Source organism: Tachysurus vachellii, chromosome 8, assembly GCF_030014155.1.
Source record: "Tachysurus vachellii isolate PV-2020 chromosome 8, HZAU_Pvac_v1, whole genome shotgun sequence".
In the NCBI taxonomy this organism is placed as follows: Eukaryota; Metazoa; Chordata; class Actinopteri; order Siluriformes; family Bagridae; genus Tachysurus; species Tachysurus vachellii.
In genome coordinates this window covers 21029851-21043759 of record NC_083467.1, presented here as the reverse complement: position 1 = coordinate 21043759, position 13909 = coordinate 21029851, and the positions used below count along the sequence as shown (strand labels likewise).

Below are 13909 nucleotides of genomic sequence, written 5' to 3'. Positions count from 1 at the left end.
GGCAGCAGTGTATTGCATAAAAGCATGCAGATACAGGTAAGCAGCTTCAGGTAAAGTTCACATTAACCACCAGAATGGGGAAAAATGTGGTCTCAGTGATTTTGATTATGGCATGATTGTTGGTGCCAGTCTGGCTGTTTTTAAATATTTCTTTAACTGCTAATCTTCAGGCACTTTGACACCCAACAGTCTCAGAATGATGCTGTAGAAAAAAAAACATCCAGTGAGTGGCAGATCTGCTGACGGAGATGAGAGGGTTCAACAGAGAAGTGCTAGACTGGTTGGAGCTGAAAGCAGAAAGGCTACAATAATTCAGATAACCCTTTTTGTGGGTTACTATTGTGGTGAGTAGTAAAAGTATTGCCCAATGCACAATATTTCAAACTTTGAGGCAGATTTGCTACAACAGCAGAAGACTGTTGGGTTCCACTTCTGTCAGTCACAAACAGAAAGCCAAGGCTGCAGTGGTCATATGCTCACCAAAACTAGACATTTGAAGACTGGAAAAACATACTGGCTACTGGATTTTCATTTATACTGAGGCACAAAGATGGTAGAGTCAGAATTTTGTACACAGGTGCTAGAGACAGCATAGAATCATAGACCCAACCTGCCTTGCGTCAACAGTCCAGGCTGATGGAGGTCAAACCAAAGCATATCAATCATTGTTCAAATGTCACAGCCTATTTGAGTATTGTTGTTAACCCTGTGCATACCTTCATGGCTGCAATTCATGCATCTTCGATTGATTGCATCCAGCATGTTAATGCACCATGTGACAAAAGCAAAAGTTGTCTTAAACTGGTTTCAGAACATGACACTGAGTTTTCTTCAGTGGCCTGTCCAGTCACCATATCTGAATAGATTAGAACACCTTTGGGATGTGGTAGAATGAGTGACTCAAAGCATGAGAGTGCTCCTGAAAAACCTGCAGCGATTGCGTGATATAATAATCTCAACCAGAATTTCAAAGGAATGTTTCCAACATCTTGTGGATCTATGCCACAATGAATTGAATCTGTTTCAAGTGCAAAGGGAGGCCCTAACCAGTATTTGTGAGGAGCTCCTAATAAGTGCTTTGTGAGCATATAGCAGATGCTTTGTGGGTTTGAGACTAAATTTAGTTCAGTAAAATTCAATGGGAATGCACAAGTGTTTTATGGATAATTAAGCACTTATTCTATTGTTATCCAGATCCAGGCATACAGGCATATACATGAGTAAATTTAGCTGGAGACCTTAATCATATGAAGACTGTCTGGCTTTGGTTAACATCTGGCTTAAATGCCATTTAACTCCAAGACATACTTTACATTCACCACATAACACAGCATAATTTATTTAGTGCCTCAGACTATACTTTTAATCCTAGTTTATACCAGAGAACAAGTGATGCATTGTTCTTAAAAGCTAGTCTGTCAATTGTGGCATCCTAGAGGTTTCTCATTACATGGTTCTTGAAAATTTTTCAAATAACTATCATTGTTGCTGCATCTTTTATGTTACTCACAGCAGGCTCTATTCTTATAATAGGCAGAGTTGACCCAGAAAGTGCTGGAGCGTGGTGTCAACATGGACACCAAAGTACTTCGGAGCGTTTACTACACCAGTCTTTCCAAATTAGGCCAGCTGTGAATGACAGTGATAGGAATCATGAGCTGATGGAAGACCACACACACACACACACCCACACACACGCACACACACACACACACACACACACACACACACACACACACACACACACACACACACACACACAGTTCTAAGAGTTGAAGTATGTAGGTCAGGTGGAGTTTCACTCAATCCTGTATTAAATGTGCAGGTGCATGTTGTTAAGAAAAACAGACAGACACCTGGGCAGCTTTATAAAAACTTGTTAAATTCATAACAAAAATATGAGGTGATTTGTCCTTCATTTTCTTTCATTATTAAACTTACATTCAGTTAGTTGACCAGGTCTTTTGTGAAAACATGCTCTGAACTGTACTGTGCATAATTCAAAATATGTGGCATGTGGTAGCCTAGTGGTTAAGGTGTTGGGCTACCAATCGGAAGGTTGTGAGTTCGATTCCTACGTCCACCCAGGCTGCCACTGCTGGGCCCCTGAGCAAAGCCCTTAACCCTCAATTGCTCAGTTATATAAAAAGTGAGATAAAATGTAAGTCGCTCTGGATAAGGGTGTCTGCTAAATTCTGTAAATGTAAAATATCCTTAATGAGATACTAATGGCATTTCCAGCCTCTATTTTTCTTATATTATTAGTCTTTCGGTGAATGCCGACCAGACATAAATGAGTATAAGTCACCACATCATGCGTCAAAACACCTCAGTTCCTCACACTAACAATAGGCACCTAAAACAGAAGTATTTATGTACTTGAAGTGACTTTATTCAAGCTCATTTTATTTGTGCTTGATCAATATTACTTGAGCAAAAGAACCTTTAATATCTGGAGGATACTATATATTCATATGCATATCACTATAACAATCATCAAACATCTCCTGGAGCTCAAGCAATTAATGTGAGTATAAATCTTACTTTCCTTGGTTAGTATCAAGGGTGCTTAGGTTTCTTCCCTCAGACCCAAATGCAAGTGTTCTAGACTGATTGGGCTCTCTAAATTGTTTGTTGTGTGTGACTGGGTGTGTGCATGATTGTGCCCTGCGATGGGTTGACACTTTGTACAGGATGTCTCCTGCCTTGTGCCCTGACTGCTGTGAAATCCCTATGACCCTGCATAGGAAAAATGGTATAGAAAAGTAGATGTGTGGATGTTTAGTGCTTTTTTATATCAAGTACACATAATTGGTTATAATAAGCTTGTCCTTGGCAACAGTTGGTTATAACAATCTGCAAAGCAAAGGGCAGTTGTACTTAATAAGCAGTGCAGCTGGCACTTGGGGGTGGAATATCTGTTATATAGCATGTATGTAATATCTGAATCTACTGAGCCTCATCATATGCCTGAGAGGAGACACTTCTATTATTATTGTTAATTTATAATTGGAAATTCTTAAGGACTGAGGATTTTAAGCTTTCTGGTTTCTAAGTAACATGACAATTTTTTTTTTGTCTTTTTTTGCTTGAATCGATAGGAAAAAGAAAGCTTGTCGAGGGAATGTAACAATAAATGGTTAAATACATGTTTAAAAGTGTCATTCATTAATACAGAAATCAATTTAATCAGCAAATGTCTGTATAAGAGGAATAAAACACTTCTGCTATTGGAAAGTTATGACAGTTTAGATGATAATAGCACCTACTCCACCCTAGAATATTTTCCTATAACAGCGCATCTTAAAGTAAGAATTAAACAATATTTAAAATCTGAATTGCTTTCAGACTCACTGAGTATAAACTGGTAGATTTTTCTTGGGAGCAGGGAAAGATTTTTCACAATGTATTTTTGTCCTCCTCAAACACACCCAGTACCAGGAATGTGTTTGTGTGAAGTCTGGCTATGCCACGGCTCTATGCTACAGGCCAAACAAGACATGAATGACCTCTCAGGATGAAGCAAACTAAATGAAGAACTGAAAAACTACATTCCGTCTTTTGTCGTTCCAACATGCTTCCCCGGAACGTCAAAACATCCAAGTGATGTCCCTCCCCTGTCTCTTTTTCTCTTTTTGCAGGAGCCTTTGAGGAATTTCAGCTTGTCCTGGCTTTACCTACAAAGCTAGATTTTTAGACATCATTGTGTATCTTGTCTTTCTGCCATGGAATGAATTCATAAAGATATGGTTTAATAAGATCACCCTGAGGTATTTACAATATATGGCATACTTTCTTTGTGTCTCCCAATTCGTGTACAGACAGTTACCGCCTCAGGATTGTCATGATCTCAAATCTCAGGATGATCTAAGACAAGCTGTACCGTGAATGTAATTTAAGGTGTTATGATATAAAAGAGGAAAACAGTCCTGAAATTAGAACTTTGATGCTTTCTCTGGAGAATGACCCAAGAGTTGTGAGCTAAATATAGTAGCAGTTGGTGTGAAGTGTGTAGGCTGATGTGTGGAGTGACACAGATACAGTAAAGGTGGTGAAAGCAGATGTTTAATCCTGTTCCAGGGTCAGTGTAGGACACCACAGTAATTACAGACTGCTCTCACACACACACATACACACACACGCACACACACACACGCACACACACACACACACACACACACACACACACACACACACACACACACACACACACACTGACCATGTCATCACAGTCACCTACCTGTCTGATAGACTCTTTCTCTCAGCTAACATATGCTTTATATTTAAAATGAACAGCACAGAGGATCAAAACTAATCAATAAACTGGAAAAAAAATATTAGAAGGCTTGATTCTTTCCAAAGTTATCTTTCATTTGGCATTGTTTCTTCATGCTTCAATTTACATAATTTATTCTTATCTTGCTGTACACTGTAAAATATTTCAAGATGGTTAAACTTATGAAATAAAAGTTCAGCTGCTGCTTTACAAACTAGAGTAAACTCAACTTGAGTATAAGCTTTGTTTCAATTCATGTAGACAAGTCTTACTTTTTAAAAAAAAAAAAAAAAAAACCCTTAATATTGAAATTTTGGCATGACAAGTAAACAGTAGGCTACTGCTATAATATGCCTTAGCATACTATTCCATCTACTGTAGCAATACAACTCTCATGTTCAGCTGTGGTGCTGAACAAGTAAAATGTATTGCCTACCTTTCACTTCTGTTTATGGATTAGTTTTTGTCATGTTATGGATAAAATTATATTGTATGTGGTTTAGTTGAAGAAGTTTAGGAATATTACTTAAGAATTTAACTAATATGTATAAATATTGTATTACATTAATGCTTTAATGATGTGTTAAAATTAATACATTATGTTTGATTAAAAAAAAAAAAGAAAAGCACACTGTTAATATACATGATTTAAAAATTTGACATTAATTAAAAAAATAAAAAGGAAACAAACAAGTCTTAGACATTTAACGATGCATTTATTCTTTTTAAACTCATGAATAATAAAATCATGACTTCATGATGATTCAGAGGGGATAACTCTATGCTAAGGTTGCAAATCCCACTCTAGCATTCCCCTGGTCAAACACAGAGTAGAACTGCCTGAGGAAGACATCACCCAGGATCCAGTAAGGATGTCCGTTCCTGTACTTATCATGTGTTGCCCCTATGCCACTCTGGCAGTGGGACTGAGAATTTTTTTCCTGTTTTATTACAGAAAATAACACGTGTCATTTTGCATTTTGTCCCTTTACACATTTTAATTTTTTATATACCAGTTACTTTTACAGATCAGTTATTTTTTAGATGAGTTCCACACTCTTACCTGAAGCACATAAGCAGTACCCGGCAAATGCAAATGAGCTCCGTTCATAACGAATGTCAATGTCGGAAGGTTGCTCACGGCATCACAGTGGAACACATACTGGAAGCATAACAAACAGAGAAAGTTTATTTTCAAACTGTTTTATTTGACCTCTTATGTGGTTTTAACAATAGCCACCTCTTCTGTGTGCCGAATGTGTGCCGTGGCTAGTCTCTAGACCCTAGTCACTATCAAATAAAATACTTCCTGAACAATTGTGGTCCAAATGCAAGTTGCATTCACATTTATGGAAAACAGAGAAATGTTTCAGAGCAACTGAACTCAGACCACCAGGTAGTCTCTGGTTCTCATGACAGCTTTTATTTTAACAAATTATCATATGAACTATGCTCTGTTGACTCAACTGCCCTGTGTGAAAGTGACCTTGATCAATAAACTTGACTAGTGAGCATTATATCCTATCTGGTGTACAGTTTACTGACATATAAAATAGATAAATAATAAAAAGCCTCAAGCCTATAGTACATGGCATGATGAAAATTGGCTTACATTGCCGTTGCTGTCCTGTTTGGCTCCCAGCATTTGATGAAGAGAGTGTAAATATTGTGGTGGGCACTGCAGCATTGACGTTCCTGTGTCTGTAATAGCAGTGCATCCATTTTCACACCATCCAGTTGACTTGTGATTCACCTCAAAACTAACAAAGGGAAAAAAGTTTAGAATCAAACAGTTACAGTATTCTCGGCTATTATTTTCTGAACAGATTTAAGTAGCTCAAAGTGCAAATAGCAACATAATTGAGGGAATAGAAAATATATATTGTAAAGGTATAATTGAAATCCATTCCTATTTGTATAGTTAACGTTTGTTTCACTGCAAATATAATATATAATAATAATATAATAATAATAATATTTTGAAATTTGTACAATTATGCGCCTTCCTATTATACGATCATTAAAGTTATTTCTAGGCTTATTTCACATTTTATTTTACATATTATTATTCAATTAGCAAATATTTTCTTCTTTTTATCAGCGAACGTGTAAAATGAGCAAATAAATCTGTCAGTAGAACTAGAAAATCTTAAACAGTCACATATGTCTAATATGTTTAATAATCTTAGATTTGGTTACTTGTAATCTTTGAATATGAAATACTAGATCATTCTGGCTATATTCCAGATATTCTAACTTCCTTTGAGGTCATTTTTGCTGTGTTTATTGAGAATATTATCCCATTGTACAAGGTGAAGACGATGATGAACACCTACCCTTCAAAGACCAGCTGCCAGTGGCTGTTCTGTTGTACAGGAACCCAGTTGATCTGACCTTGGTAATGAGATGGATCAACTCCACCAAACACAACCTCACTTCCACTCTCAGAGTCCCTGTTTAGCAAGTATATTAGCTGTGTTTATTGCACATCCATCTTGGCATGTATTAATTCACATCAATACCATGAATATGCTTAGCAGAAATGTAGTTAACCCATCTGATTGATCTATTTTTTACTTTTTTTTCCGTGGAGTTCTTCAAGAGTTTATTTATACTCCATTATGGGTCCCAGCAAGTGCTTATTCTAGTTTCATTTCAGATACAATTTGATCCAGGAGAAATGCAACATATTGACTGACTGCCCGGAATCGGGAACAGAGCAAGAATGTGTAATGATAGACTGATAAAGATGAAGGTATTTACATGAAATATCACAATTTTGTTGTTTTTTGCCACACAATCACATATTTTACCTGCTTAAGTAAAAAGCAAAGATCGGCTCCTCAATCACACCTTCTTCGATCATGGTGTCCACAATAGTGTGCTGACTAGATGACATAAAGGCCAGACCCATGAGTCCATCATGCAGAGGCTTTGCAAAATGATCACCAGGCTCTGAAGTGCTTAATCCGATCTGCTGTTTTTTGACAGCAAGCTGACCCATCTATAGGAGTTGGAGGTTAGAGCACACAAAGAGCAATGTAGGAATGTAGGGAAGTGTGTTTCAAAATACACTTTCTGTTCACTCAAGCAACACATCAAACAATACATCACCACTGTCAGGGAGCTCCCTGACTCTTCTCCCGTGCGTGCCCCGCCCGCAAGGAGCGGCTCCCCGGCTTGCACCTGACTCTCGTTACAACCTCATTACCCAACCATATATATACCCCTCTCTCACCCTCACTCACCATCCGTTATTATCTATGGTTCGGCTGTGCATTCCTCGACACTCCCGTGTATATGCTCAGCTTCGCACTTCTCCTAAAGCGCTCCCCAGGATTTCACACAGACTGCGTTTGCATTCTACTCAGGACTTTGTGGGCTGCGCTTCCACCGTGCACCACCGGATTACACATTGTCACTGCGAGTCACGTGTGTTTTGAGATTAAACTCTGTTTGCCTTCACTCCGGCTTCCGCCTCTGTGTCTCGCATAACAGAATAACGGACCTAATCACCGGCAGTCCCATGGCGCTCCCGGGAAATTTTTCCACTTTTTCCAGGCTTCCTACTTTAGGTAAACCTCTACATGGAGATGCAGCCTCAGCGCTTTCCTTCCGAGCGGTCCAAGGTGGCGTTCCTCATTTCACTCCTGTCCGGAAGAGCGCTAGCTTGGGCTCAAGCGTTGTGGGATGCGGCCAGCCCGATGATGGACGTGTATGCTCATTTCCCCTGCGATGTCCTGCGATGGAGTAACCACTGCCTGGAACACTGCCTCCCCCAGCTTCCATCAAGGGTCCCCAAAGCCATGGTAGGCACCACCAGGGTGGAAGAAGCCACGACATCGAAGCAGGCACAGATCCCCAAGGAGTACCAGGCTTTCAAGGACGTGTTCTGTGCCCAGGCGGCTACTCGTCTCCCCCCTCACCGGCTCGGGGACTGCTGCATCGACCTGCTTCCCGGGACTAAGCTGCCCAGGGGCCGAGTGTACCCCTGTTCCGCTCCAGAACATCAGGCGATGGAGGAGTACGTCCAGCAGGCTCTCCAGCAGGGGCTCATCACCAAATCATCCTCCCCGGCTGCTTCAAGCTTTTTCTTTGTGGGGAAGAAGGACTGGGGCCTTCGTCCTTGCATAGATTACCGACAGCTGAACGCCCAGATCTCTCCTCTCCCTTACCCACTCCCGCTTGTTCCAGCAGCTCTGGAGGCCCTAAGGGAGGCGCGGGTGTTCACCAAACTTGATCTCCGGAGCAAGTATAACCTGGTACGCATCAGGAAGGGGGACGAGTGGAAGACGCCCTCCAGACACTACGAATATCGGGTCATGCTGTATGGCTTATCTATCGCTCCAGCTGTGTTCCAGGGGTTCATGAACGAAGTGCTCCGACCCTTCCTACAAAGGTACGTCATGGTTTACATCGATGACATCTTGATAACCACGTATGTGAGGTCCTAGGGGCACTTCGTTCCCAACAGCTCTACTTTAACCTCTCTAAGTGTGAGTTCCACCGTGAGGAGGAGGTGCAGTTTCTGGGCTACATCATCAGTGCACGGGGAATACAGATGGATGAAGGGAAGGTTAAAGCAATAAGGAACTGGCCCGTCCCGGAGACGATTAAGGAGCTCCAACGCTTCTTGGGCTTCGCAAACTTCTATCGTCGGTTCATTCAGGGTTACAGCCAGATCACCGCTCCCCTCACTTCTCTCCTCAGGGGTAAGGCGCGGACCCTGAAGTGGACCAAAGAGGCGAGCTCCGCCAGTGCTTTTGCTCCGCTCCCGTGTTACGTCATCCAGACCCCCGGAGGCCCTTTGTGGTTGAGGTAGACACCTCCTTGACGGGGGTGGGGGCCGCTCTCTCCCAGCGGTCAGGCACCCCACCACAGCTCCACCCATGCGCCTTCTTCTCACACAAGCTCTCGGCGGCGGAACAGAACTACGACATCGGCAACTGTGAGCTTCTGGCTATAAAACTTGCCCTGGATGAGTGGAGGCACTGGTTGGAGGGGTCAGAGCACCCGTTTACCGTGGTCACCGACCACAAGAATCTCCAGTACCTGCGGGAGGCCCGGAGACTCAATCCCAGGCAGGCTCGCTGGGCCCTCTTCTTCACTCGGTTCCGATTTCACGTCACCTACTGAGCTGGGGCGCTTAACGGAAAGGCCGACGCCCTGTCCCGGATGTTTGGGCTTGAGGAACCCAGCCATCCGGACCCCATCCTTCCTCCATCGCTCGTCGTGGGGCCTATTGTCTGGGACTTGGACAGCGAAATCCATGCAGCCTCCATCCAGGAGCCCGCCCCCGGAGGGTGCCCCGAGGGACCCTGGGGATCGGGTGTGGCTCTCTACTAAGGACCTGAGAATGAAACTGCCGTGCCGCAAGCTTAGCCCCCGGTTCATTGGGCCTTTCAGGATCTCCAGGCAGATCAGTGACGTGTCCTACCGGCTGGAGCTGCCACAGAGGTACCGCATACACCCAACCTTTCATGCGTCCCTGCTGAAACCATGTATCTCCCCTATCTCTCGCCCTCCAGGTGGCCCCGTGGTGCCCGTCCAGCCGGAAGTCATAGCTCAGCCTGGCGTCTACGCAGTGCGGGAAGTCCTGGACTCCAGACGGCGCGGTGGTCGCCTCGAATACCTAGTGGACTGGGAGGGTTACGGCGCAGAGGATCGGTCTTGGGTGGCACGGCAGGACGTGCTGGACCTGGTTCTGCTGGCAGAGTTCCATGCTGCCTACCCGCACCGCCCGGCGCCCAGGGCTAGGGGTCGTCCTCGTCGCAGGGTCAGGGCATCCGGGGCCGCCCCTGGGGGAAGGGGTGGTGTCAGGGAGCTCCCTGACTCTTCTCCCGTGCGTGCCCCGCCCGCAAGGAGCGGCTCGCCGGCTTACTAATGACACACACCTGACTCTCGTTACAACCTCATTACCCAACCATATATATATATCCCTCTCTCACCCTCACTCACCGTCCGTTATTACCTATGGTTCGGCTGTGCGTTCCTCGACACTCCCGTGTATATGCTCAGCTTCGCGCTTCTCCTAAAGCGCTCCCCAGGATTTGACACAGACTGCGTTTGCATTCTACTCAGGACTTTGTGGGCCGCGCTTCCACTGCGCACCACCGTACTACACATTGTCACTGCGAGTCACGTGTGTTTTGAGATTAAACTCTGTTTGCCTTCACTCCGGCTTCCGCTTCTGTGTCTCGCATAACAACTACATTGCTCTTTAGTCATATATTTGTAATTTAATCGTAACATGAATATTTTAGCTGCGATGGGTTGGCACTCCATCCAGAGTGTATCCTTCCTTGATGCCCAATGACGCCTGAGATAGGCACAGGCTCCCCGTGACCCGAGGATAGTTTGGATAAGCGGTAGAAAATGAATGAATGAATGAATGAATGAATAAATATTTTAGCTTTAAAAGGAATGTCTAAACTTTTAAACTTTAATATGACAGTTAACATGAAACCATATACCAATCACTGTAGTCTATCTGCCATTACATAGATTTTGTGCTTATAAAGGCAATTTGCATTGTGCCATGTAGCTTTCAGCAGGTTGTATTGTTAGTAGTAGCCAACATTTGAGAGATGAGGAATAAATCTGTTAGATAGCAGTAGCTAAAGCTAGGTTATGGACAAGTCCCATCTATGAACGGTGGCAGAGAAGGAGCCAGTAATAAGTGAGTGATTACACTCGTGGGTGGTTAATAATGAAGTGTATTTCTAGGATGTTTGTTCTGCAGTGTTAAGTTGTTGTTTTGAAGATTGATCCTGTAAGAGAGAACCAGTACAATCTGATCTGAGCTTGAAGCTTGACTGTGACTGTAAACTGGTACCACCTTAGAAAAACACGAAACATCAAAGACAACAACCTTGCACGAATCAGGAAAATCAAAGCCATTGCAATATAGAGACCACCAAACCTGTAGCAACTGAATCAGACACAATTTGACTACTGTTAGAGCAGACTTACTCTGACTGTGTCGTAGCCAAGGAAACCTTTTACACTGCCTGTTCCATACTTCTCTGAAAATGTTTTATGATGGCTGGTGAAGGTGGAAGACTTTCTCGGGTCAAAGAGAGGATGACTTTCTGGAAAACAAATTGAGAGCTTACATGTAGATAACAGTACTGCAGATATAATCTAAATAAGAATGGACTACAACAAGAGTACTAGAATACATCTTCTTTTTTTGCACCAGGCTATATTTAACTGGAACTGGAGCTCAATTATATCACAGAAATTGAAATTCTAACTGGTCAGACGTTAAAGCAAATCACACGGTTTATGAATCCACTTGTTCTTATATGTTGTTGTTTTGATATCTATTGCTTACACAGCAAAATAGTGAATGTTTAGTGAACTGAATTTACAGAAACAAAAATTAAGTGTGTAATTGTTGAAACAATGACATTTCATAATTACTTTGAGAGTCTACAGTGTAAACATTTAAAAATCTAATGTAACAGTTTACAGATTAAATGTACATTGTCTTGTTCTTTAATTATCTAAAAAATAAACACAGAAAAATAATCAAATATGTATAACATTTTTTTTTCCATTTTTTTAATGTGTAATTTCTTTGAAGGCAGGGCACCACCTTTGTCAAAGTGTTTACATTGATTGTTATATGATGCATGTGGATTGAGGTTCTTCGGTGTGTATAGTACTCACTGCAGGCAGAACTTTTGCAGTAGATGGAGTTGACCCACAGACTGCTGGAGCCGGTGTCAAAGTGTAGGTAGAAGTACTGTGGAGGGCTTCCAATACCAACCTTTCCAAAATAAGCCATCTGAAGAATAGAGAGATATGGATTTGTTAAACACCTGTGCACATCATTAAAACCCAAACAACATACTGTATACAGGCACTTATAATAACAGCCATCACTAGTAAAAGTTACGTCATTTTGGTTGGTTAGCTTCTCGTTGTAACCATCATCAGAGGTGTACTGTGAGTACTTCAGCATTTCCTTGCGGAGACCCCTTTCCTTCATTATGGTCTCTTTTTTAACAAGAGGAACTCTGCAGACAACATGCATAGAATAACATCAGGGAAAAAAAATAAAAAATTTAAAAATTTAAAAATTGTGTTAATTCTGGTCCCCATTAATCCCCTTTGGCTCTCTTTCTCTTACCTGACAAGTCCCTCAGTAAGAACAAGACATAGCAGACCGAAAATCAGACACCTCATCATGCCTTCGCAGATTTTTTTTTGTGCCACACACAAAAGCCACCTGAATCAAGCATATTTATAACCTGACCTTATCTATCAACAGTGATCTGCATGAGCACTTTACGATTTAATCAACAATAAAAAAAACAATAATGTATTATTTGGGGTTCTCAAACAGATTTTGGTTGTCTTATCTGTTTGTTGTATTTATCTTTGATTATGTAAGCTGATTTTTTATTCACAGTAACTACAGACTGCTCTTTGGACATTTATTATGGAAACTGATAATGCCTCAATGTCAGAAATGTCAGTGGGAATTATTATCTTAAAGATTTGCTTTATATTTGATGCCAATGAATGACATTTGGGGCGCAGACTTACATATCTATGTCCTTGGCAAAATAAACATATATTCAGAGTTGAGTGAGTAATTTTACCAGTACACTGGCAAATTGACTTATCTGACATTTTTAATCAGTATAAATAAATATATTATTTTATCACCAAAGTCTGATAAAAAATTATTCTGGACAATGTTGGCTTTGAATGAAATACGTTTTTACCTCTGTTAGGATAACCTTACATGAATTTTAGAGTTTAAAAATAACTCCTTCAAATTTTACTTGCATATTAACAAGTACTGTACATGGGGGCATCTCAGAGAACAGAAATGGGTTTGATATCAGCATTTACTGTACTTTGAAGATATAAACAATTTGTCATGTGATGCACAGGAACAGAAATCCAACACAGGCAAATGAAGGTCAGGAACAGAAAGGACTTTGGATACTAAACTGGGCTAAACACAAAACTCTGGTTAACAAACTCTAGCTCAGTGAACAAAGTCACACTAAACAAACACTTCATGACTATAACACTCAATGGTTTAAATAAGGAAACACATGACATGACTCAGTATGCTGCACACTCAGCACAGATACATGAGAGGGAGATTTGTGATGGGGGCCCCCTTTATGGTACCAGTTCTAAAATGCCAACCACCTGCTTGGCTTGGATCAGGGCCTGGAAGGTCGGCACACTGACTTAAGCATTAGAATAGGGCTTGGAGCTGACTTGGGGAAAGTGCAACACTGGAGGCTGTCATGTTAGCTCTTGGGGCTAACTCAGTGATTGAGGCCACCACTTTGGCCTCTGGAGAGGGATCTGTGTTGAACAGAGCTCAAAGCTGTAGGCTGCCTAGTCATGCCCCGGAGAGATCTGTGCTGGAGGACACACCGTTTCCCTCTGGAGGGAGCTCAGCAGTGGAAGCTGCCAATCCACACCTGGAGTAAGCTCGGTGCTTGATGCCACCCTGTTGGCCTTTGGAGAGAACTCTGTGATGTGGGCCTCCCTGTCAGCCTCATTGTGGAAGGACATTTGGAGGTCTGAGGGAGAATGTAGGCCAATCTGTCAGCCTTGACATGGAATGGGGCTCAGAGCTCTGCTTTGGAGGTTGTG

The 13909-nt window shown here is 42.0% G+C and overlaps 2 protein-coding genes across 8 annotated transcripts in view; one reads left to right on the top strand and one right to left on the bottom strand.

Moving 5' to 3' along the window:
- Positions 1 to 13909, top strand: part of tns1b (tensin 1b) — a 226003-nt gene that overhangs the window by 13230 nt on the left and 198864 nt on the right. The window lies entirely within an intron of this gene.
- LOC132850361 (gastricsin-like) lies at positions 4973 to 12570 on the bottom strand. Its single transcript, XM_060876854.1, has 9 exons — positions 12414 to 12570; positions 12180 to 12300; positions 11951 to 12068; positions 11249 to 11367; positions 7090 to 7280; positions 6613 to 6729; positions 5889 to 6036; positions 5340 to 5438; positions 4973 to 5217 (listed from the first exon to the last, which is right to left on the bottom strand). Exons 1-9 carry the CDS (start codon positions 12470 to 12472, stop codon positions 5056 to 5058), a joined length of 1134 nt encoding a protein of 377 aa, XP_060732837.1. The 5' UTR covers positions 12473 to 12570; the 3' UTR covers positions 4973 to 5055.

Coding starts and splice junctions, on each gene's coding strand:
- LOC132850361 (XM_060876854.1), bottom strand. CDS start 12,472: ATGATGAGGTGTCTGATTTTCGGTCTGCTATGTCTTGTTCTTACTGAG. Junction 11,368..11,950: donor CTGCAAAAGTTCTGCCTGCA/GTGAGTACTATA, acceptor TTTGTTTTCCAG/AAAGTCATCCTCTCTTTGAC. Junction 6,730..7,089: donor TTTGCTTTTTACTTAAGCAG/GTAAAATATGTG, acceptor CTTGCTAAACAG/GGACTCTGAGAGTGGAAGTG.